The 26,669-nt window shown below is 43.5% G+C and overlaps 1 protein-coding gene across 1 annotated transcript in view; it reads right to left on the bottom strand.

The window, feature by feature from the left end:
• Nucleotides 1-26,173, bottom strand: part of CRYAB (crystallin alpha B) — a 32,779-nt gene extending 6,606 nt beyond the window's left edge. The window contains exon 1 of the mRNA XM_069225000.1: nucleotides 25,918-26,173. Coding sequence (XP_069081101.1) covers nucleotides 25,918-26,115 — 198 coding nt within the window. The 5' untranslated portion in view covers nucleotides 26,116-26,173. The remainder of the gene's footprint in view (nucleotides 1-25,917) is intronic.
• Between the last annotated feature and the right edge of the window lie 496 nt (nucleotides 26,174-26,669).

Below are 26,669 nucleotides of genomic sequence, written 5' to 3'. Positions count from 1 at the left end.
AGTTGTATTTTTGAGGATTAATTTTATTATTGAACAACAACCATGTTCTCAATGAACCCAAAAAAACTCATTAATATCAAAGCTGAATATTTTTGGAAGTAGTTTTTAGTTTGTTTTTAGTTTTAGCTATGTTAGGGGGATATCTGTGTGTGCAGGTGACTATTACTGTGCATAATTATTAGGCAACTTAACAAAAAAAAATATATACCTATTTCAATTATTTATTATTACCAGTGAAACCAATATAACATCTCAACATTCACAAATATACATTTCTGACATTCAAAAACAAAACAAAAACAAATCAGTGACCAATATAGCCACCTTTCTTTGCAAGGACACTCAAAAGCCTGCCATCCATGGATTCTGTCAGTGTTTTGATCTGTTCACCATCAACATTGCGTGCAGCAGCAACCACAGCCTCCCAGACACTGTTCAGAGAGGTGTACTGTTTTCCCTCCTTGTAAATCTCACATTTGATGATGGACCACAGGTTCTCAATGGGGTTCAGATCAGGTGAACAAGGAGGCCATGTCATTAGATTTCCTTCTTTTATACCCTTTCTTGCGAGTCACGCTGTGGAGTACTTGGACGCGTGTGATGGAGCATTGTCCTGCATGAAAATCATGTTTTTCTTGAAGGATGCAGACTTCTTCCTGTACCACTGCTTGAAGAAGGTGTCTTCCAGGAACTGGCAGTAGGACTGGGAGTTGAAGGAAGGTGGCGTTTGGTCTCTTTCATTGTATGTTTGTACACAAATAGTGCAATTCTGTTTACTAACTTTGGACATTGCCACATAATTGATGTCCTTACCACATAAAATATTGAGCTAGTACCATTTGCCCCGTCATTAAAAAACAACAGTTAGCAACATCCCTTTATAAAACGAAATTGAGATCTATCATTAGAAAATAAGCAGTTAGCTGCAAATATTTGCACCTAGGTAAGTTAAAAGTTTTGAAATGCAACAATTAATGTGTTAATTAGAAACAAAAGGCATTCTGCGGCATTGAAGAATTTTGAGCGTACAAACTCCAATAACAAACATACAAATGGGAAAAGTGACATTGATCATTTTTTATTTCGTTATATAACATGAAAATAGACAATCTCATTGAAAATATTGTTAAGTATTTCACAGTTAGTAAGGATCAAATAAGTAAGAGGGTAAGAGATAGGGTTAGAGAACTTTTAACTGTTAAGATTAGAGTAAACAATACTTACAGGGAGGGGGGGGTCGTTGTTTTATGCTTCGCCTTAACATTAGGCTCATGTTAAGGACAGCTTTACGGTTATGGTTAGACTTGGGGGGCAATTTAGATCTTGGAGAGGGTCTCACCAGCCTGCAAGGTCATAATGTGTGACCGGATGCTCTATGTTTATTGATATTCCTAACTTTCTGGGATTGCACTGCCATCAATGCATCCACAGTGCTGTAGCTGAACAGTTTGCCAAGCCGATGCCACGGTTTTACAACCTTTGCCCTCAAATATTTGTTTCCATAAACAGGGCATGTACACTGTCCCAATGATCTGTCAGCACAGTGGTAGATGGGCAGTTAGGTCAAGGGTTTCCACCTGCGGGGCCAGCTGAAGTTCCACCTTCGGAATCCATGCACCTACAAACGGGTGGGAAGTTGTGACGGCTGGGCGAGCCATCTGTGGTCTTAGGGGCAGCACTATAGTGAAAGTAACAATCAAAGTTGGGATAGGGTTTATATTATGGCTTAATCTAAGGATGAGGTTAGGGTTTGGGAGCAGCATTAGGGTCAAGTGTAGGATTAATGCCAAGGCCAAGGTTTGGGTGAGGTATTGTTTGGGTAAAGGTGGTACTAGTGCATATTCTCTATAACAGAATTGTTTACAATGGATATGTTATAGTAGAAAATACAATGTTAATCCACATTTTCACAGCTCAGGTTTCTTCAAAGGGAGGGGCAGGAGTAGATCCTTTTAAGTTGTGTTCTTGAGTCCCACGTCAATTTGAAAATTAACACTTATCAAACCTATCAAAGTGCTCCTGAAACCTAGAGTAAAAAAACATTACCCACAGTTTCAAAAACCATATATATATATATATATATATATATATATATATATATATATATATATATATATATATATATATATATATATTCACTGAAAGAACCAAAGGTTACAGGGACGTTATACTTAGGCTCACATTTTAAACATACAAACCATAGAAATTCACCTGTTATAGTTAGAGTTATCTCAAGTAACTATAACTCGTGCCCTAATGTAACTATAACTCGTGCCCCTGTCATGCACAGTTTTTTCATTAAAAATATTACCGCAAATATTACATTCAGCCATGCACAGCAGCAGTTGGCGGGTGGGAAGACCCTGCGGCCAACCCCCCTAACCACTCAATCCCACACTGCGCACAGCCCTTTGGCTGTGTCTCTGGGTGTGAGAATAGGTGTGCCAGGGTGTATCTGGGTGTGAGTGTGGCCGTGAGAGCGTGTGTCTGGATAGGAGAGTGGGTGAATCAGTGTCTTAGTGGGTACATCTGTGTGGGTCTGTGAGTGGGTGTTTGAGCGTTTCAGTAGCTCTGTCACTAGGTGTTTAAGAGCCTGAGTGGTTCTGTGAGTGGGCGTGTGAGTGTCTCAGTGGGTCTGTGAGTGGATGCATAAGGGTCTGAGTCGGTGTGTGAGTGGGAGAAAGAGACTGAAAAAAAGAAATTGAGAGAAAGAGTGGGAATGAGAGTGAGAGGGAGATAGAGAGTTTTTTAGGCTTTGGTGATTGATATATGTAGAATGAGATATTTGTGGACAAATTGAAAATAAAAAATGTATTTGTCAATTAAAAAGAGTGAGTTCACCTTTTATTGTGAACCTTAACATTTGAAGTTGAAAAGAAATCATGGGAGAGAAATGACCACAGACACACCTGGACTAGAACGTTAAATTTTTAGTGTGAGAGTCTGTGACCTTAACCATTATGCCCCAGGGCACTCTCTACTAAGGTGTGACTTTATTTTAGAAGTCCTTGCATGGAGAGACCATTGTAATGACTCTCTCTCTCTCTCTCTTCCATCCAGTTATATGATGAAAGATAGAGAGAGAGAGACGGAGTGACAGCCCCCACGGTCCTAGCCAGTTCCCCACATTCCTAGAAGTAGGGAGCTGCTTTAAATAGCTTGTGGGAGCAATGTTATTATCAGTCTTCCCTGCACACAAGACAGAAGAAAACACTGCTTTCTGCAAGTGAGAGCTGAAAGTCCGAAACAGAACCTCTTTTCTTTTTATAATCTTTGCCCCGGGGATGTGGTGGTCCCCAGGGTTGCAGGGGGTGGGGGGGAAACGGGGGTGGTGAGCAACCCCACGCACACAATATACATTGCCCAGGGGAGGTGGTGGCCACCGGGATGTGGAGGGGTCTGAAATAGACCCCTCCCATCATTTCATTTTAGCCCCAGGGAGGTGGTGGCCCCTAGGGCTGCAAAGGTGCGAGCGGGCCCTCCACATCACATTTGAATAGAGCCCCAGGACCAGGAAGGTGTCGGTCCTCGGGGCTGCAGTGGGACTACGCAGACCCCTGCATTCCATAATTAGACCCAGAGTTAAGAGGTCCTAGCGCCATCTAGTGGCACATTAGCAAAATTGCTTTGATGCTAATGTGGCATTTAGATGGCCAAAAATGCCGCGCCATATTTACAAAGTGCCGCAGTGCGTGCATTGCACCACTTTGTAATCTCCTGTGCCACATTATGCCTGTACCAGGCATATTGTGTGCAAGAGGGGGCCAAAAAATGTTGCAAAAAGCATTAAAAGGCGGCATGCCATTGTTTTCAATGGGCCCCTATGTACTGTTCAGTGTACATAGGGGCCCATATGGTGCGCCGTATTTTAAATACGGCACACACTTGGTGGCAGTAGGGGGTTGCAGGGGCTGCAAGAAAAGTGGCGCTACATGCAATGTAGTGCCACTTTTGTTAAATCTGGCCCTTAATTTAGCCCCAGGGAGATGGTGGTCCCCGTGGTGCAGGGGGAGCCGTGCTTCCCCACATTCTAATTACTGATTACCCTAGGGAGGTGGCAGCCTCCGGGCCTAATGAAAGCCCTAAGTTGGGGCCCTGGGCACCCCCCATCATAATCAAAAGCCCCAACGCCTCCAAGACTTGCCCCATCAGGGGGTTAATTAAAAGAGAAGGGCAGGAGTCTGATCCGGATCTGTGGCATTTTCTGACTTTTTTTTTCCAAAAATGCTTTTTAGCGCTGGCGAGGCCCATCTGGGGCGCTAACACCAGAGCTAAGGGGTTAAGGTGTCCCTACACTGGCACCTTTTCTTTTTTTTTTTTTAACTTTTTTTCTGGGACTCAGCTGAAGCCGAGTCCCAAGATGGCTGCCAACACTTCCTGGTTGAAGTGCTGGCAGCCAATCAGATATCTGCTCAGGAACAAATGGATCTGCGAAGGATCCGCATCCCTAGATATCTATATTTTTTAAAGTCTAATTTCTCAGAAACTACTCAACGGATTTACACCAAATCAGAAAAAGCTTACTTTCTGGATCAAGCGCTACTTTTCTGCCAAATATGGTGTAAATCCATGGAGCGGATCAGGCTGTAGTCATGTTAAAAAAAAATTAAATCCCATTGACATAGAATGGGGAAAAAGTGTTTTGGGATTCCCTTTTTTTCTCGGCCCCCAATTGACATATCACCCTGAAACTTTCTAGAAAGCAGCTGAACTGACCAAAGTATAAGTTTGAAAATTTTGTGAAGATTCGTCAAGCGGTGCCAAAGTTACTGACAAAACTAAAAGTGCTTCGTCTATGGTAAAAAAAAAAGTCGTAACTATAACTACTAACCGCCACTAGCTGATATGTATAGAGAGAGAGAATCACTGTCTAGCTCCTGGTTTTTGATTAAAACATATAGTTGTATGTGTTTTCACAGAAAATGTGAACATTAGAAAATTATTATTGCAAATACAGTGGTGCTTTTAAGAGGCTGTGCTAGAAAATGTTGTATTTTTTTTTCAACTTTCTTCCCTTAGTGGATTTTGGGTACGTTATTCTTTCCCATTGTTAACATAGATTTGGTCACACGTTTACTGTACTTTCTAATTTTTAAGTACAATAAAATAATATTGTTTAGTTACTTTACTGGGAAACATTGCATTTTTTAACTTTATCTAAAATCTGGTATTTTTACAATTTGTTAGCTTTCATCCCTAAATTACCTTTGATACAGGGTACTCTAATGTGTTTAATTTTAAGAATATGGCTTCTTGAAGATGTATTGTACTTAAAGATTTTTTAGTACAAAAATACTGTTTACCTTTCCTGTTTTTTTCGATTTTAAGGTGATTTATGATTTTAATTAGTTTCCTTAAATTGTCTTTCCTTTAAAATGTTTCATTGAATGTTCAATTTATTTGGCTATTTATGTGTTGGTTTCATCGAAGGTGGTTTCTAATTTTTCGTTTTTCCATTCATTTGGATACCTCATAGACGTTAATCGGTTGATTATGGTACAATGAGAGGCTTCATAACTGGAAAATATGCGTGACCACTCAATGAAGGTTAACAACGGGTCTGCCTCAGTGCCCTGTGGGGGCTACTCAGTGCGAATGTGTCAGCAGATTTCTACTGCAGTCAGCACCCATATCCATGCTGTCACTGAAATACCGTGCATAGAATATTTTCTAATTAAATTGAGTTCTCTGACACTTATAACAAGCTTTTTAATCATAGTCAATGAATTAATCTAGCAAAATCCTGCATAGATATTATTGGATGACACCGGCTCACGTTGATAGCAAAGATGAATATGTTACAACAAAGACAATTTTGACTAGGTGGTGCCCCAGGTGACCATAAGAGGTGCCATGCTCAATATAAGTGCAGTCATTCAGCCAATGACATACTAACAGATAAAGCGTGCTCCGCAGGGACAACATCAGTCTTCTCTTTGTCACAGAAGCATGGTTGATACTGGACGACAGCCACCCACATTGGTATGATATGGAGTGGACTTAGCACATTTTCAAATAATTGCCTCTTGACAGAGCCGGTGCTTTACCACCTGTCTGCAAAGCACCTATTTATCTCAGGGAAATGCTTAAGGGCCTATCACGACTTACAGTCGCCTCCCTTGTCCAGGCTTCTTTTGACCTTTGTACTCTTGCAACTTTCATCTGATGACCACCATTTTGCCTTACTACTTAGTTTACTAATGCTTTATCCAGTTCTATCGAAGATTTGTCGGGCATAGTGGGCCTTTTCTAATCAGAGGCTTTAGCATCTGCATCAAGACGATTAAGTTCACTGAGAGTTGGAATTTTTCAGCAGACCTCAAAGTTCTCAAATTTCAGGTGGTGGCTAAGGGCTCCATCCACCCAAGAAATGGCATGCACCACCTCATTTTCAACAAAGACTGTGCCATTCCTGTTCCATCTCCTAAACGAATTCCACTTGGGATGAGGAACGCCAGCATAAATCTGTGTTTTCAGACTGATTTCTGCTAGTTGTTCTGAAATTGTAGACCATTGACTTGGGAAAATTCCTCCACGATTATCCGAGTGAATTGTCACATATGATGTAACCGGATTACTTGAAATACCAATTTGGGCATGAACTCCTGCTTGTGCCCACGTCGATTTTAAACGGCTGCTTTAAATGCAAGCTTATTTTTTTGACCCACTGATGGACGTCTATTGATATAGCTTTACTTTTGCACAGACAGGGATAAAATGATACTTTATTTAAACCACCCATGGCATTCACTAGCAAACTAACAAATCCCCAAGACTGTGGTAAACTGAATCTCAAGAATAACTCTTCAAAGTTCCTGAACATTAACCAATAAAAAGAAGAAAGGGCCCATATGCTGAACACTAGAAGCTAGTGTGTGATACATCTCTCTCATAAACCAATACAGAACACCAACTCCTGCATACAGCAAGCCAAACAAAACCCACAACAGGATAAATGAAACAAGCAGACAGGGAAAAAGGAGATAACACAAACAGATAACATAAACACAACAGCTATTAATCCTAAACAAGACAAAGGGGGTCATTCCGACCCCGGCGGTCCTTATGCGGGAGCACCGCCAACAGGCTGGCGGTGCTCCTCAGGACATTCTGACTGCGGCGGTTCAGCCGCGGTCAGAACAGGAAAACCGGCGGTCTCCCGCCGGTTTTCCGCTGTCCTGCAGAATCCTCCATGGCGGCGCAGCTTGCTGCACCGCCATGGGGATTCTGACACCCCATACCGCCATCCTGTTCCTGGCGGGTCGCCCGCCAGGAACAGGATGGCGGTATGGGGTGTTGTGGGGCCCGTGGGGGCTCCTGCAGTGCCCATGCCAATGGCATGGGCACTGCAGGGGCCCCCGTAAGAGGGCCCCACTTTGTATTTCAGTGTCTACTTTGCAGACACTGAAATACGCGACGGGTGCCACTGCACCCGTCGCACATACCCACTCCGCCGGCTCCATTCGGAGCCGGCTTCCTCGTGGGGAGGGGTTTCCCGCTGGGCTGGCGGGCGGCCTTCTGGCGGTCGCCCGCCAGCCCAGCGGGAAAGCCAGAATGGCCTCCGCGGTCTTTCGACCGCGGAGCGGCCATATGGCGGCTCCCTCCAGGCGGGCGGCTCCCGCCGCCCGCGGGGGTCAGAATGACCCCCAAAATCTTTAAATTCTCCCAGTAATTTTGTAACACAAAGATCAACTCTTAACTTGCAACGGCCAGCTCCTTGGAGCACAGTTTTCTATACTACACATTCAGTTTCTCCTCACCATTTCCTGTTACTCTGTCACAAATTCCAAATCCCACACTGTCCATTCACCACTTTATATGCATTTTTCAACACTTTCACAACCTCCATTTCTTTATAATATCTCACTACTGCCTTAACGACATTTAATAGATTCTTCAACTATTTGGATGTGTAATGTTCTAGAACTATGGCATATTTTTGGCAGCAGGCAGTACGTAGAATGGAGCTTAAAGATCAATTTTCAGTTTCTGCCATACTTTTTCCAGCGTCCCGACCTCCTCCCTGGCCTGTGCAGTGTTTTTCAAACCTCTGCCAGACTGTTTGCAGGTGGCACAATCCCCAACCGCCTGCTAAACATCCTGGTACATTTTTCATGCCTAGGTGACCTCTGTGGGTAAATCTGGTGGCCTGCTTTTGACCTCTCCAGAGGCCTGAACAGCATCCCTGCTTCTATGGGAAGTTCCAATTTCACAATGCCAAAATACTATAATGTGCCTGGTAGGCAACCATTTCAAGGCTATCTCTTTTGACACATAACACCACTTCCTAATATTCTGGATCCTTCTCTGTAGCTTCTCTCATTGAAAACCTAACTACCACCCTGCCAAATTCAGTCAGATTTTGACATGAAACCCCACATAAGATGGTCAGGAAATGTACTACATGGATGGTGCAATGGAGGCTACTATTATGGACTACAACAACTTCCAGGGTGGGGTCCAGTGCACGCTGCCACAGTTACCGGAAGACCTCGACTTGACCTTTTTGTCAGAGAGGGCAGGGTACTCTAAATAGTTAGCGGATGCTGGAGACTCTACCAGGCAACATTTGTTGTTTCAACTGCTATGCTTGAAAATTGAGTTTTGTGCTGGTGCCAGAAGTTCTCCTTGGGACATGCGGCTGCTGCAATTAAATGCTCTCTCTCTCTCTCTCTCTCTTTCTCTCTCTCTCTCTCTTTCTCTCTCTAGCTCTCTCTCTCTCTCGCTCATCCCTTACCGCTTCTTCCCCTAAGTTCTAACAGTTACTGCCTATCCACTGGATCTTGATACAGGGATTGTGACCACGTCCAAGTGTGACTTTGTTGCTATCCCTTAAGCCACAGCCCAATTGTTGTGACAGTCACAAAATGCATAAAGCAAATGCCACAGTGCACTCCTTCGCATACTGCACCTAGTCCACATTCACCTGCATCTACTGTGATTATCACTCAATGCACAGGCTCAAACAGACTGAACACTGCTTCTAATACCGAAGCACTTTTCGTTTTGGAATACACCACTTGTTGCTAACAAACCAATAAACATTTGTCTTTTTTTCATAAATACCTTATTAAAGGCTCAGATAACACGCCATTCTCTTCAGGAACTTGAAATAAAGTTCTACCGCCCCTTAACATGACATTAACTGCCCTGTTAACTGGACTTAGGCCTCAAAAGCCTCCAGAAGCAGTTCCCTGACATCTAATAATGTGCTCAATATATTCTTCCTTCTGCGCCTTTAAGGCACATTTTCCTTTCTGAAACACAGCCTCTCGACTTTCATTCTTGCCAACATCTGCTGCAGTCTCTCTCAGATCCCTGCTCATCTTTCCCAAAGGTAAGCACTTCCTGGAAGACCAGAACTCTTTCAATACCTATGAGGCCTTCATCTTGCAACCTCTGAGAAACTGCAAGACCGCACAGCATTCTGCACAAATATGTCATCCAGGCTTACAGATACTGCACGATGTCTTCTCTCAGGTACTAACGCCACTTGCTAATATGAGGACAAAAGATCAAACGTTGAAGATACAGATTCACCGTGAAGTGGACCTACCATTTCTTCAATACATGGCAAAGGATGTCTGTCCACTCTGACTGCTCTGTTCTCAGTATAAAATCACATCCTCAGTTCATGGTTATTTATGTCTGCGTACTACAACAATTGGTGACAACCACAATAATGTGTGGCCGGCTTCGATAACCCCGTCCTCTCACAGCTTCATAAGCATTGTGACCAATTCTCCACAAACACTTAAGGGCGCTTCTTTCAATGTTTCCTTCCTCAGTAAAACATTCTGCCTGTCCCAATCAATCCATTCTATATTGCTCAACTTTGCCAACTTCTCTTCAAACCTCTCCCCATATTTGAAAGTGGTGTCCTGCATGGGTACATTCTTGTCCACGTCGCCAAGCACAGATAGTAGGAGAATAAAACAATTTCTAGCTATCGCGTCAAGAATTTTCAATTCTATTAAGGACACGGAGGCGAGGAATATGCTTTCTCTTTCTTTACTGACTTAAACAGCAGCCAATGAAATACAAGTAACAGAAAAAACTACAACACCCAGGATACCTAACATCCTGTCACATGGTCCAATCACCATCCATGTCTTCTGCTATGAGTCCTCTGACCTATGAAGTCACTTCCTCTTTCTTTGTTCAAACAGATAATGTCAACTTGAAAACGCAAACTTCTTACGCCATCCCGATTCCGGAGACATAAGCTTCTTCTCCATACTGAAGAACCGAACCTGGAGACTCAATGCCGGAGAAACAACCGGTAGAACATAAGAACTCAATCTTTCCATGAGGTTACGATCTTCAGGCATTCTTCTGATCAGAAGCTGTAACAATAAACAGGTAGGTAATATCTCATAAAAAATACGTTATCTACAACTTTATAATTGCAAATAATGGGAGGGTTAAATGACAATATATCATCATATATACATAATAATTGCAAATAAATATTCCATAAATATAACAAGGGAGGGATAATCCTTGCCTCCGTGTCCTTAATAGAATTGAAAATTCTTGACGCAATAGCTAGAATTTTTTTTATTCTATGTCAGGACCGGAGGCTCCGATTATGCTAGTTTAAAGCTGTTCCATCACCACACTGGCTACATCCAATACAGGTTTATGATAAAACTTACGAAAAGTATTTTCTGAAGACCAATCTGCGGCTTTCATTATGTCCTCTAAACGAGAACCCAAAGCAAATGATTTTGAAGCCATAGCCCCTCTAGCAGAATGGGCCCCAAAAACAGAGGTATCAATACCTGCTTCATTCATCAACCATCTCATCCATCTAGCTAAAGTAGCTGAGGAAACTGGTTTAAAAGGTTTTTGCAAAGCAATTAACAATTGACCTTTAGCATCCTGTCGAAACTTCATAATCTTTTAAACATTGAACTACACATAATTTTGAATTTTCCGTATAAACTGGATATTATACTGGCCTGCAATTTGTTTTAGTTCTCCTTGTCACCGAAAAGAATACCCCTTCCGGAGAAAAAGTTCTACCTGCCAAATCTAAAGCACTGACGTCCGATACTCTTTTACAAGAAACAAGGCATAAAAGCATGGTTAACTTAGCTGACAACTGCTTGCGAGACCAATATCTGTTGACAGGCCAAGAATCAAGAAATTTTAATATAACATTAACATCCCATAAAACAGTATACTTTGCCTGAGGTGGTTTAGAAAGACGTATCCCCCTCAAAAGCTTGCAAATTAATGGATGTTCTCCAATAGGCTTGCCTTCTAACTGTGAATGCCCTGCTGAAATGGCAGATCTAAAATTATTGACCGTCTGATAAGCTAATCCCGAACTGGCTAGTTCTGCTAGAAAATTAACAATCAAACCAATGTGCGCTTCCACTGGATTGGCACCCCTTCCAACACACCAACTAGACCATCTGCGCCAGGCTGAATCATATCTCTTATGGGTACTACTGGCCCAGGCCTGTTTAATGAATTCCACAGCTTGTTGCGAAACATCTGGGGTATTCCATCTCGACCTGAAATTAACCAGACTAGAAGTGTTAACTTCCCTGACAAGATCAGAGGATGTTGAAGGCCCTCTGGACTCAAAAGAAGATTCGGACGAGGCGGAATCAGAAGAGGAGAGGCACAGGCTAAATGTAGAGCACTGGGAAACAAAGGCTGTGCTCTCCAGAACGGAGTCACCAGAACAATCTCTGTTTTCTGTCTCCGCACTTGAGCCAGAACTCTGGCGATCATCAGAAAAGGAGGAAACGCATAACCTCGAAACTGGGTCCAGTCCTGAAGAAAAGGGTCTGTTTTCAGCGCATACGGGTCTGGACGCCAGCTGTAAACATTTTGAATTTGACAATTGAGACGAGAGGCAAAGAGGTCCACTTCGCAATTGCCCCATTCCTGGACTATCTGGGCAAAAATCAGAGGATCCAGCTTCCAGTCGCTGGAGTCTGATAGGTATCTGGAGTTCCAGTCTGCTTTGACATTCTGATCCCCAGGAAGATATTCCGCTATGACCACTAAACGCTGGGTTAGGCAAAAATGCCAGAAATCCTTGGCAATCTCCGCCAGAATTCTGGACTTCGTGCCTCCCAATTTCTTGACATACCTCACTGCTGATATGTTGTCCATCCGCAATAGAATGCAACAATCTGTTTTCTGCGGGGAAAGGCTCTTTATAGCAAATTATCCCGCTAGAAGTTCCAAACAATTGATGTGAAGGGTTTGTTCCCACTCTGACCATCTGCCCCCCGTCACTAGGGAGTTGCATCGGGCTCCCCAACCCCATCTGCTGGCATCTGACTCTATCACTACCTCCGGACGAGATCCGAAAATCGCCCTGCCATTCCAAGCTTCCATGTGATGAAGCCACCATTGAACTTCTGATCTTACCTCGGCAGTCAAGGGGATTTGTTCCGAGTAACTCAGACCCTGTTGTAGATGTCTGATTTTGAGCCTCTGAAGTGCTCGATAATGTAGGGGTGCAGGGAATATCGCTTGAATAGAAGAAGCTAGTAAGCCCACTACCCTGGCTATATTCTTCAAAGAAACGGTCTGGCAAGCTAACACCGATCTCAGTTCCCTCTTGATGTTGCGTATCTTTTGAGAGGGAAGAAGAAGCTGACATAAAATGGAATTTATCTGAAATCCCAGAAAAACTATCACCTGTGAAGGTTTCAACAATGACTTCTGTACATTGATCAGGAAACCTAAATCTTGTAGGAGACTGATGGTCCAATCCAAGTGTAAGATTAGGACTTGTGGGGACTGAGCCATCAGCAGAATGGATCTGAGGCATTCCATCACAGGTCTCAGAAGCTTCGTGAAGCACCAAGGGGCTGACAATAGGCCGAAAGGAAGTGCTCGGAATTCCAGGCACTGACCCTTCCACTGGAATTGTAGAAATCTCCTGTGGGGAGGAAAAATTGGAATCGACAAGTAGGCATCTTTTAGATCCAGTCGAACCATCCAATCCCCTTCTAACAGAATGTCCCTTAGCATGTGGATACCCTCCATCTTGAAATGTCGGTACAGGATCCACTGATTGAACTCCTTTAGGTTCAAGACTAAGCGGTGGCCTCCCCCTTTCTTGTCTACTACAAAAAATTGAGCTGAGGAAACCGCAAGGATGAGGGTAAGAAAATTGTACGGCTCCTTTGTCTAAGAGAGCTTGCACTTCTTTGTCTATAAAATCTTGATTTGCTTGGGAAAAACACATTATTATCGGAGGGGACAGTTGTTTGGGAGTGCTGACAAACTCCATTCGAAAACCTTCTACTGTTTGGAGAACTCATGGATCTCCGGATATTCGCTTCCAGTTTGCTAAGCAAGATGCCACTCTGCCCCCTAGTTTGACCTGAGAAAATTGAATAATGCTCACCTGTGAAACTGGAGTCTTGAATGGCTCCTTGTTGGCCTCTGCGATGACCCCTACGGAAACGGGGGCGACCCCCTTTGTACCGTGTGGGGTAGAAGGTGGAGTCCTGATCTCCCTACCAGCCACCTCTGCCTCTGCCTCTCGGATAGTAATTTTGGGGACTGTTGAAGGAGCTGCGGCCGGACATACGTCCTCTGAAACGACCGGCCCTGCAAAAAGGCCTCGTTTAAAAACCTTCTTGAGTGACATTTGTGCCTTGTCAAGCGAAGAAAAAGTGGAACAAAACTTGGCTAAGTCTTTGATAAATGATGAGCCAAATAAAAGTCCATCGGCAGAAGGACCTGCTTCCGATGACGCAAGATCTGATAATTTGGGATCTATGTGCATAAGCACAGACTTCCTGCGTTCTGCAGAGATGGCACAGTTAGAATTACCCAGTAGGCACACAGCTCTTTGTGCCCAGCCTATAAGGACATCTGTGTCCACCGGAGTGTTCGATTCCTTGGCCACATATGCCAACTCCAGGATCTTAGTTAAGGGTCCTGAAAGATCCAATAGTTTGTCCTGACAACTCCGCTAGGAACGGTCTAAACCTTTTTTGGGGTCCTTGGCGAATTTTTTCATAAAAGTGACCATAGTGGGGTCTATCTCTGGAGTATCGGAAACCTTACCCTCCAGGTCAGGTCTGGGGCATTCCGCTTTCAAGCGTGATCTAACCTCTTTATCAAAGCTTTTACGTAGATTAGCCTTGTCATATTGCGCTACCTCAGGAGGGGGAACCCAATTGGTGGACCTGGGATGAATGATTTCCGTGGGATCAAAGTCCAAAACCGGGAAGGGAGGAGCAGTTTTCTTACTTTTCTTACTCGGTATGGGAGCGTCCGAATCATCTGAATCATCAGAGGAGGAATCTTTATCAGAGGAAGAGGTAGTAAGGGTGGTCCCCTTTTTTGAGCTGTAATTATGTTCGCCACTGCGTTTTTTACGCAGTTTCTCAAAAACATCAGTATGGACACCACTGACCTCTGCACTAGACTCCAGATTTTTTGCTTTGTCTTTGACTTTTTTAGGTTCGTGTTGAGGAGTTTCTTGAGTCCAACCCTGTGAGCGAGCGAAATCAAATATTTGCCCTGAAAAGGGACCCAAAACCCTCACTAGAGCATCATTTACTGACTGCTGTACCCTGGTATAAAGGGCTTCCACCAGGTCAACTTCAAGTTGATTGCCCAGTTCCTCTGTATAGTACTCAGCTTCTTGTTCATCCCATCATCCCATTGAGCCATGGCTACAATATGTATCAGAGTACTGAGGAGGAAGAACCTTTTATTCAGGGATCCAACAGGGGGAGTGCAAAAAACCCCAATATCAGGCAAGAAAAAAAGAAGCCCCTAATATTAAAGTGTGGAGGAAGCAGCCTGAAAGGCACTCTAGGCAGCAGCCTAATATGTAATTTTACAACCCAGACAGGTTCTTAACTGGGCGTCAGGGAGCAATGACAACTATTTATTTGAGTGAGGAGGCACAGACAGGCACACAGCATCCACGAGTCGATCCTCTTCAAAAATGAAAGTGGATCGGCTTGAAAATGCGTGCGCGCGTGTGCGTGCCAAAAAATGGAAAAGAGACTGCCTTAGAGCAGCTCCGCTCCCGCTTCCACTCCACTTCACAAATCGGGCCGATTTGGCAAAATGCCATAAAAACGAAGCGCGCGAGCGCTTCTACAAATATACCGATAGCGCGCTGAATTGCGACGCTTGGATCGGTAATCCTTTAATCCTTAAATAAACAATGTAAAATGCATAACATTCAGAGAGTAAAATAAAAGTGTACTTATCTGCTGCTAAGCAGCAAAGAAAGAGGAAGTGACTTCATAGGTCAGAGGACTCATAGCAGAGGACATGGATGGTGATTGGACCATGTGACAGGATGTTAGGTATCCTGGGTGTTGTAGTTTTTTCTGTTACTTGTATTTCATTGGCTGCTGTTTAAGTCAGTAAAGAAAGAGAAAGCATAATCGGAGCCTCCGGTCCTGACATAGAATCTAATGTTTATCACGGGGTCTCAGCAAGATGCCAAGACATCCTTGATGATGCCATACTGGAAAGGATGGGCCAAGCCTGAAAGCATCCTTTTTTCCTCAAAAACTGCATTTTTAAAGTTAATCTTCCCTTCAAAGAAACCTCAATGGTCTAGTTAGTCCCCCTTACCCACCAGAGGTTAACACCTGGAGGGAATATATTCACGTCTCAACTTTTAGTACATGGGTATATTCAGTAATAATGGCGATTATACAAATGGAATATATTGACCGCGGCAGGCTTAGACCCCTCCACAGCAAAACTAGTGACACGGTCTTTATATTCCAGAATGTATTTGTAATCCATTTTAATCATTATGAGAACACCACTCATAGTCTCAATCAAATCATTTTACTCCGAAGCAACATTCACGGACACTTTTCCTGAAGGTTTTTACGCCTGTGCGATATGTCCAACCAGCCCACACCCATTACAGTCTTTCTTTTCCACAAGACAGTTTTTTTTAGGCCATATGCGATTTGGGCCCACACTTGCAACATTCTGTTTTGTCTTTATGGCAAATTTAGATGGCAGTCCCTTGCCACTCCGGGTGGCAAAATAACCATGGGCACATAATATACCTTACTTGTACCTGTATCTCAGCGAAAACGCTACATTTATAAAATTAAACGTTGTCGAAAATATCGGAATCAAACTCATTAATTTGCTTGTTGGAGGAAAAACACTGAAAAAGTTACACGAAAGTTACAGCTGAAGAATCTTCAGCCATGTTTTATGTTTTTACTGCAGCACGAGACTGAGAAGTAACAGGGTATTCTGATCCAGGTCATGCATTCGCATTTACAAAATTACTCACTAGATGGCACTGTCTGACAAGTTAGATCCAAGGAGACTCAGCTACTGTAACTCAGACATTTGTCCACTTAAAGGAATGAACGGTCAAAATGCGTATCCAACTATTGATAGTATTAACAGAAGCGCTTAATTCTGTTAAAATTCTGTTAAAAAGTGCCGGTGCCCAAAGCTCTCCTTGGGACACACGGCTGCTGCAATTAAATGTGCGAGCACAGAATACTGAGGCAGCGTAATCCTGAAGCCATTTCGTGTCTCTTTAATCAATTTACAGCCACTCCCTGCTTCTTCAGCTCACTCTTGCAGCTTTCTGCTTTCTACCTTTGTGAAAGTTTTGTCATTTCTCTCTTTCCCCGTCTTTCCCGTGCCTTTTGCTCGCAGTAAATGCTCGAGGAAGAAAAATAAGTGCCAGCCCTCAAAAATAATTGCCGGTGCCCTCCATCGGAAACCACCAGCTCAAATGAAACACTGATTAACAGTGCTCATTTTATCAAGTTAAAATGATGATAGCCCTAGCAGGTTCTTTGTTTTTTTAAGTTCACTTTGATCACTGTGTTAGAATCAATATCCTAATTCGCAATCTCAGCTCCTCAATGAAGAACCTTATGCCATTGCCATCAAGTCAAAACAGGATGTTCTGGGTGAAATGGGATAAACTGGGACGTTTCTAATGCAGACTTCCACATGTGAAATGGAATATAGATACCTTGGCTGAACCAGAACCCGCCCCAGATTGGCTGAGGCAATGTAACCCGTTTTCTATGTGCTTGGAACCAAGGAAAAGGGACATCACTTCAGCTACCTTTGTGACGGATGTCCCTGCCAGCATGCTGACAGGAGAGATAACAGTGTTATATCGTGTATGAGACGCACCTTATGGAATCCTTGGGATATTCATAGAGTTTGTACCTATGTGCAGGGCCGGTACTAGGGCCTACTGTGCTATTACCATTGGCAAATCAGGGACGTGCACTTTGCACACCAACTGGTTTGCGAATGGGAACGCAGCGTGCGATGCGCCCTAGAAACTAATTGATCGAATCGTAAATTATAGAGTCGCAAGGGGTCACAAAGCAATGCCCTGTGATTGGCTCCAAATGCAGGGATGGAGGCCTGCAAGGGACAGCAGACATCTGTACCTGCTTGTGTATGCCTAAACGGTAAACTTGTTTTCGAAAAGCAACCGGAGCCAATTAAAGGGACCGGTTATGTTTTTTTCTAAAAATAAAAACTTTTTGGGGAAAACAGGGGGAGAGGGCAGTGGTCTTTGGGACCACTGCCTTCCCTTCCTCTCAAACACACCCTCTACCCCCTCCCCCCCAGGAGGCTGCTGTCATTATTCAGTAAGGTGAAGGTGCCTCAAGGGGGCAATTTCCTCTGTGCAAATCACTTACCACTCCAATTCGGGAGAGGGCGGAGGGGGAGGGGTCAGTAACTCATCAATGGTTTGAGGTCACAATTGTGGTCATTATCCATCTCTATATTCCTCTGTGAATCAGAAATATGAGGGGTGTGCCTTTCACACGCCTCCAATTTGCCAAACTGCAGTTTGGGCAAGATTGCAAAAACCCTTCTAAATTTTCTAACTCGCAAAAATGCTTTCACATATAAAAAGCTGTTTTGTGGTTGCAAACCCTGTTTAATTTTTGAAATCTCAGGGTGTGGAATCCTAAAATGGCTTTGTACATAAGGCCTCAATTATGTGAAAAGGCTGATTATATTATAAAGTAAAAACAGAGGCAAATTCTGAGGTATGACGTTAAAAATGCATGCGAAGTATTATTTTCCTGTTTTTACATTGCAATTCAAATTACTATTGTTTGGGCAAAAGTTTCATCTCATTAGTACTAATTTAACACGTAAAGACATCAATCAGCAACTGAAAGGAGACCCGTTACACCTTGTAATGCGTCTGCAGTTGTTCGTCCCTAAGTGTTGTTCTTCTGTTTTTTGTAACATTTGATCCATTAGCCGCAAAAAATATTTTTTAATTAAACTTTCAAATTGTACAGCGGATGGTGAACTGTGTGGGAAGTGCAATAAGCTCTGAAATATGTGGAAACTGCCATTGCCTTCAAACGCCCATGAGCCTTGAGTCTATTCTGAAAAGTGGAAAAGGGAGGTGGGTCGTGCAAGGGCAGCAGCCCCTATTCAGTTTTTATCCCTCAGACCCTAATACTTTCCGCCAGTGTCCACAATGAAGAGTGGTGCCTTGCCTCGAGTTGCTTGCAAAATTGCCACAAGTGGTCTGATATTCTCCAGCATTCTCACAGACACCACCACCATCAGGAACCGCTATTGGCACAAGTAGGATTTCAAAAACTGCCATCTGGTAAACGGGCAATTATGTCTTTTAAATACCACTCACGTGTAACTTTCCCACAGAATTTTACAATCTTGGAGCGAAAGGGTGTGGCTTTGACCTTGAGTAGGCCCTGCTTCTGACACCATGTTTGCGTTTACTCTTTTACAGTCATTTCGCATTTTTCATTTTTTTAAAGTTGATACTTTCGTTTCAGTCCAGTTTAGCTGGCAGTAAGCACGACTGCGGCATAACCTCCTAGCAGTTGCCTTCCCAGTGATCGTGTGCTAAGCTATCACTGATGACTAGAAGAGTGACAAAGTGGGATATTTTTGGCATGCATTACATAACAAATGGAGGCCTTATTTTTACATTAAAACACAAAAAAACAATTATTAGAGAATGCTTGAATCAATCTAAGCCAATGATGACCACAGCCCTACATTTACATTAAAGGCAGCGCAAACATAGCACAAAGGCCTCAGGCCCTTATCACGAATGGTCTGGTAATTTGTGTGATATTTATTGTACCTGACAAAATCCCAGTCTGTAAAGTAGGAATCATTTCAGGTGCACTAACTAGCACCAAATTGTGAGTTTTTGGAAAATAACAAGCAGTTTTGTGGTTTACTGCTGCAAAATGTGCATGTTTTGTAAAATACAGGCATTTTTTCTGTATAAATAATGACAGGATTGACCTGCCAATATTTATCACAAAATTAAAAGTTGCTTTATGTGAGGTAAAAGCAATCACAAACACATTGCAATCAACCGGGCGGCTCTTAATTAGGTCCTTAAACTAAATCAGCGATGATACTTGTATGATGGTACCAGTGTTTAACCTTGTTTTTTTGTTTGTTTGTTTTTTCGATTTTGCAATCAGCACAAATCAAAATCAGGGTATAGTAAAGAAGGGAAGCAAAACAAACTCAAATTCAGGTGCACACCAGACCATAATGCGTTTACCAACGTAATGGATACAAGTAGATTACACTGTCTTAATGTTTACTGTTGGGTCTCGATGGAGTGCATCCTTCTATGAGGTACACCATCACAATGTCTGCTAACATCGTGATTACTCTAGAGGGGGCCAAAAGAGAGGGCCAACATTTAGTACTGAACAGGGGCTAAGTTTGGATGTTGGTGCATCCATCATGATCCCTATATTAATTAACCAAGCCAGACACACCTCTTACAGGCAGATGCACAAACAACTTGCCAACCAGTTCGGTAAAAGATGTCCATGATATCTAAGCATGATAATTGGTTCTTGAATATTTTCATTCAATGGTAAAAAAAAAACCTTTGGCCATCAATGACACATCAAACTTCACTTCCTGTCTAGATAACAAAGGTTTGGATTTGGACAATTAATCACCATGTGAGCATACTAGACTCATCCAAAAAGAATGTTTCTAGAAATGGTGGGGAAGCCAAGAATTTGCTGTTTCTTGCATTTATCCCATTTCTTGTCTTTATTTGGTTCTCATAGCTCACTGCAGGAATAAGAGGCAGGTCTCAAATAAGACCTTCTGAAACCCTTGCTACCACTGCACGTGGGTGAATCCCTCTCTTGAGAAGTCAGATGTCTGATGTAAATTCTGAAGAACATTAGTGACTGAGGCATTGGGACAAATATATTTTTTGCAAAATGTTTGAAACCTAGCCTGAAAGAAGTATTTGCATACCAGGTCCTCAAGATGTAGCATTTGTCCAGTTTTAATTTCCAACCGTCTACAGCCTTCTCAGATTCACACTCTGAGAATGCTCCTTAGAGTGGCCCTTGGCTTATATGAACGATGACCCAACGTGGACCTGTAATTGTCCCCATCCATTGGAGATACTTCAAACACAATTATGTGATGTGTGGACAGTTTCTTATGTAATTATCCTTCTGCCTTGTCAACTTTGTCACCTCCAGATTTTGGTGTGCAAACACCTGACCAGTGTAAATAACTCCACATCAGTCTGCACCATATGTAGATCCACAATGAAGTAAATTAAATTAAGGGCCTCACTAGGAGTTTGGCGGTCCCACCACGGGGCTGCCCAACTCACCGGGAGGACGACACTGCCATAGCAGGGGCGTGCCCCCACCCTATTACAATGTTCCCACCAGTCTGACCAGTGGGAACACTGCAAAGAGCATTCCAGCTGGTCAGACCAGCAGGAACCATGCTACAAGATAGCACTCAGCTCCCTTAGGAGCCGAGTGCTATCTCGTAGCACAGAGGGGGCTGACCAGCACGCTTGGAATGCGCACTGTCTGCATCAGTGCGCATTCTGATGGTGCTGGGAAGGGGGCCCCTACACTGCCCATGCCATGGGCAGTGCAGGAGCCCCCCTGTGGCCCCAGCACACATTCACTGCCAGCTTGAGAAGTGTACAAAAGCAAGCCTGTGTTGTGTCTGAACTTGTGCCACGAGGTTCAACCACTTTGAAATGGAGTTCACAGCCTATTAAAATGAGCACTCTTTAAGAAAGGAGTGAGTGCTGAGGCTGGTAAGCAGTCACTCATACAGTGGAGGGCAAGACTGGAGGTGGAAGGGCGCAATAAAGTTGATCGACTGCGCACAACCCAGTGAGATATCTATACAGCTTGCATGCTTGTGTGTTTTTGTACCTTTGTGTTAAACGAACTTTCCTTGCCTGTCCTGTGATCAAACAATTCATAAACAGGAAGAGTTTAATTTTCACAGCCCCAGACATGTCGCCAGTCACAAGGAGTGTAATGTGCCTTGCAAACATTTAAAAAATCAAGCATATTCACCAAAATTAATATTCAGATATAATATTTTCTCCAACGAGGAATGAAAATGTAGACCTGGAGTGGGCCTCCAAATCTAACCCACTTGTCCTAAAAGAACTGATAAATTGTCGCCCTAAGAATAAAACATATTGTGCTCGTGTGACAGCACCTCATTTTGTTATATTTCGGAGCAAATTGTGTATAACTGCAAAAATCTTATGCTGAACACCACTAATTTTTTAAAATAAAATCTATACTTACTGATTCTAATTGTTGTTGTTCTAAGAAAGTCTTAGCTTCTCATATTTTTTCATCTGGGGCCAGATATATCAAAGTCCAGGTTTGCATTTCCTAAATAGCGATTTTTAAGAAATCGCCATTTAAGAAATGCAAAATGTGATGTATGAAAATTGCGATTAGGTAATAGCGATTTCTTAAAAATCGCAATCGCTATTACTGAATTGCAATTAGGGACTGGGACTCCATTCATCCCTAAGGGCCTGTAGGGCCATAGGTGCGAATGGTTTTGCATTACCTAATTTGTGAATTCCTGTTAGGAATTAGCAAATTAAGTAATGCAAACCCTAGGGTGCTGGGGGCCTAAGGCCCCCTTTGATGCACCCCAGAAAAATATTTGTGGACATATAAAGAGCACACATGCCCTAGAGGCATGTGTGCGTTACATGTCAATTTTAGAAATGCATTTATAATGCATCTTTAAAAATTGCACATGCTTACCACCAAATTGGATTTGGTGGTATTTGCATTTCGTAAATGCCCAATTCGCATTTAGGAAATGCATGATACATGTGCTTTGGAAATCGCAAATAGGAATTCCCTATTTGCGATTTCCTACTTAGAGAATCGCAATTTGTGATTCCCTAAATGGAGTTGCAATTTCAGGGAATCGCTATTTTAGCGATTCCTTGAAATTGCACTGCGAATGCCTTTCATAAATCTTGAAAGGCATTTTTGCATTTGCAAACGGTCGAATTTTGCGATTCGCACATTTTGAGAATGCAAAATTGTTTGATACATCTGGCCCCTGGTGAGAGTTCCTATTTTTTGCAGTTTATTTCCAACAAATAGACGAAGTTGTGTCGAGGCAGCCTTGCATGCGCAAGGAAACACTGTGTTTCGGTGATGGAAAGAGAGAGCTGACTGCAAAATATTGTTCTTGACCCAGAAACACATTTGGTTGTACCAGTGACGTACAGAATGGAACTATAGGGCAAGAGATGTGGTATAAGTGCTGTCTATTTTAAACAAAAGACGTGAATGCTAACACCAACCTCACACTTTTGCAGATATTGTGCAATGTATAAATGTATGTATGTGGGATTTGTTAAGTGCAAACCTAACCAAAGGCAGCAGAGCACTGTACAGTGTCAAAGGCAAGCATACAGTCAACTAGTGATTGGAAGGGTAGCTGGTTATTGGATCGTTCCTGCATTATGATGTATTGTGCTGTAAAGAGGTGCATTTTCAACTCTTTCCTAAATTGGATCAGCGTTGGAGTGGTGCTCCTGATGGATACAGGGATGTTCTTCCAGATTCTGGGTGCCTACATGGAAAAGGCCTGCTGCCTTTAAAAAGGCTTGTGATCTTGGAAGCACCAGTATAAACCCTACGCTGTCAGGCCAACAACTGCTAAAACTGGGAGCATGGAGAAATATGTTAAATGGCGCTTTGGATCAGTATGTAAACAACTGGTTACTTGTATATGCACAGTCTGAAAAGTATTAGGAAATCTAAGCTATTCTGGTGCTGTGGTATTACGAGCTCATCACATGCAGGGCCACTGGAACTATGCGATTCTGCTGCCGCAGTGATTTTCACATAATTATAGATTTTACGCATATGCCACATAATCCATCATCTGCTGCATAATCTGCAGATTTTAACAAAAAAAAATGTTTTTAGCTCAAATGGTTCAAAATTACTAACAGTGCAGCAGCATGTGTTGCCACACGGTGGAAGGCCCTTTGCAAAGCTGGACTGGTGACGTTACTGTTGTATATTGCTATATTTGGATGTTAAATCTGTACTATTGAGGTGCAACCAATGCCCATACGGTGTTCAAAAGTAAAAAAAAAAGACAAAATAATGAAGTGATACTATTACAAAATATGCTGCCTTATGCTGCATAAATTGCCTTTTCTTGCTGCATATATTTACTCAACAATGCCGCATAATGTATCTCTCTCCTGCCGCATAATTCCAGTGGCCCTGATTATATGGTATAGTGGTGTAGTACACACATTTTCGAAATACAAATACAAATGTATACATTGAAGCATTCAGTTGTTGGAATGGCGCAAGAGATCGGAAGGCTGGTTCATTTTCTGTCATGAGTTCAATGTTGCAAGTAGATACTGATATATATTTATCATCACATATTACTTTGCTCATCTTATGGACTGAGTGCAATCATGCAAGCAGGTGCCCACTTCTCCACATGTCCTTGTCACTTTGTATTAGTTACCACCATTTATACAGCCCCAGCTATGAGCTATGGAGCCACTTGTTGAGGTTAAACTCTTCTCTTACATGAGTGTGGAGTTACTGTGGTGCTGTGCTCTCCTGCATCACACCATCAGAGGGGCAGACGGGGTGATTTCCCCCAGGCCCGGTGGCACACTCTAGGCAAGGCGGTAGGCACACGCAGCAGGTCTCACTGTGCAGGTAATTTAATAGTAGTCACTGCTATGAAACAGGCCATGCCCACGCTGACAAGCCACGCGTGCTGCTGACCACGTGTCGGTGATGGGCAGACAAAGGTATTGCGAGGCCATGCTGTGCACCCAGCACCCAAGAATCTCCCACCTCTCTACCAGTGACAATAGGGCAGTGCTAGCTAAGGGGTGACAGCCGTGCCCCATAATTCTCCACGGCCACACCTGAGCTGCAGCCTGTCTGAAACAGCAGCACCACGTAGGCTGAGGAGAACATCTCCTAGTCAGTCTGGTCATCCCACCCTGCTGCACGTGTTGCTGAATGCCACTTTTTGACAGTTATGGTGAGAACTTTTAAATTTAATTTTTGGGGGGGATTGTTTCACTTTAGCACACTAGAAAATATGTCTGGACTCAGTGGCTGGCCTTTATTAGAATTAGTGAATAACACTCCTGCCCTGATGATATTACTAATACCTCAAGAGGCAAGACAGTTGTATTGGTCACCCTATCGGAGCTTATATTTTTATAGATGGGGCAACATTATGGTCTATTAAGCCATATACAAAAGGATTTTGTACGCTGTGCATCATTAACAGAATTATATAAAAGGTGCTTTCACATGTGATGATAATGACAAAAGAGGCACAGTGAAGAAAAATAATTGTCTAGAATCACACAGTTTGGTCATGCAGGGAAGCCTGGGCTGAAAACAGCTTTCCCGATTACACATTGTGCAGTTCAGCCACTGGACGGGTCTTGTATTCTTTTACTCTGCCCTGATTACAACTGGCACACGACTTGTCTATAGCTCCTATATAAGGCATGAATTGATGAAGATAGCGCAACATTACGGTCTATTATAGCACACATAAGAGAGGGTTTTGTACAGTACGCATCCTGAACTGAGTTATTGCAATGTGCTCCCAAAAGAGATGATCACGAAAAGGAGGTGCGGTGAAAAAAGTAATTGCCCAGTGTCACACAGTTTAGTCAAGCTAGAAAGCGGGAACTGGAATAAGGTTCTCTGGCTAAGGGCTTCACAACTAATATTTATTCCTGCTCCCACAAAACCTTCTAATTGGCCTGACCTTCATTCTCCAGTGCTGTCAGTACTGCACCCTTCATGGGTGCTCAGTGTGCACCATAACATATGCACTAGCATAGTGGTTCCCAACCTGTGGGCCGGGGACCCCTGGGGGTCCACAAAGCCTCATCAGGGGGTCCGCAGCTGCTTAAAAAATGTAATAATATTAGGCCCAGCTATCAGTATTTACTCAGTGGGGGTCCCCCGGTTCCAATAATGATTCAGTGGGGGTCCCCAGGCTCCAGTATTGATAAAATGGGGGTCCACAGAGGTGAAAAGGTTGGGAACCACTGCACTAGCGCATGGAAGCCTTTCAATCTGAAGTGGGCACTAGACAGAAATAAGAGCAGGACACAAACTCGCCTCTCAGTTATGCTATGTTGTGGTGTAGCACAGTATGGCGTGACACATTTTGCAGAAGCACACACCGCTAGCACTAGCCTGGTTAGGCAGCCTTTGTCTCAAGTCTAGAGCTGCATGCCTGTTCTGCCAGTAACAAAGTGTGTGATCTTGCTTATTCCACTTTCTGTGCCTCGGTTGATCAACAGTTAACGGAGTTCACTTGTCCCACCACTGATGATGCATATAAGGGCTTCTCTGGCCCCTGGGCTGAGCCATGAAGACGTCCCCCCTTTGCTCACTTACCGATGACCTTGAATATTCCCACGCCCATAGGTTATACTGTGCTCATGAGCTTGAATATTCCCCACACCCATTGGTTATACTGTGCTTATGAGCTTGACTATTCCCACGGCCATTGGTTATACTGAGCTTCCCTTCCAATCCTAGCAGCTGAGCTATAAGTGCATCAATAAACACCGAGGACTGTTACCTCCGAGAGGCCACCTTCCACCCAGCTCGGCGACTTGAAGAGCGGCAACTTGAAGTAAAGGGGGCCGCCCACCGCTGCGGAAGGGAGAAGGTCCGCCTCGGGCAGGTGGTCCCCGAAGCTCTGGTCGAAGATCCGGCTCGGCCTAAAAAAGGAATAAAAGGGGCGCCGAGCCCAAGGGTGTTGGATGGAGATGTCCATGGCCCGTCAATCAAAAGTGCCACCAGACCAGAGGGGAAAAGCTGAAAAGTGGCCAACCCGAAACCCGGGGCCTTTTTATAGGTCGCGCGCCCGCCGCTTGAGCCTTCTGGAACTGTGAGGTCAGGATTTTCATTATCTCAGCCACTGTCTCGTTTCAGTCAACCGGCAATGATTACTTATGGGGGGTGTCATGGGGCGGGGCGTTTAGGGACACGACTGTATGTGACTCCTTCACGAATGAGAAAAACATAGGCGTCGCGTGATTCAGTGAGGGGCACTGCTGACCAGCAACCCCGTGTTATTATAAAGACAATCCCCGGCACAACACGACCTGGCCGCGGGCCTTCTTGGCTTGGGTACCGCATGCCTTTCTTGTGTGACGAGGCTAACAGTGGGTAGTTTTTGTACATGATGCGTGCAAAGTAGACAGGGTCTATAAACATGCCCACGCACATAAATAACTCATTCTCTTCACGTATAAAAGAACACAGCCTCCACACCAAGAGTGACCAAACTACGTCCAGAGAGGGACGGCCCATGCCGAATTTGTGAAA

The sequence above is a fragment of the Pleurodeles waltl genome, chromosome 3_1, assembly GCF_031143425.1.
Source record: "Pleurodeles waltl isolate 20211129_DDA chromosome 3_1, aPleWal1.hap1.20221129, whole genome shotgun sequence".
NCBI classification, from domain to species: domain Eukaryota; kingdom Metazoa; phylum Chordata; class Amphibia; order Caudata; family Salamandridae; genus Pleurodeles; species Pleurodeles waltl.
Note: the sequence above shows the minus strand (reverse complement) of the source record. Positions and strands in the feature narration are given on the sequence as shown.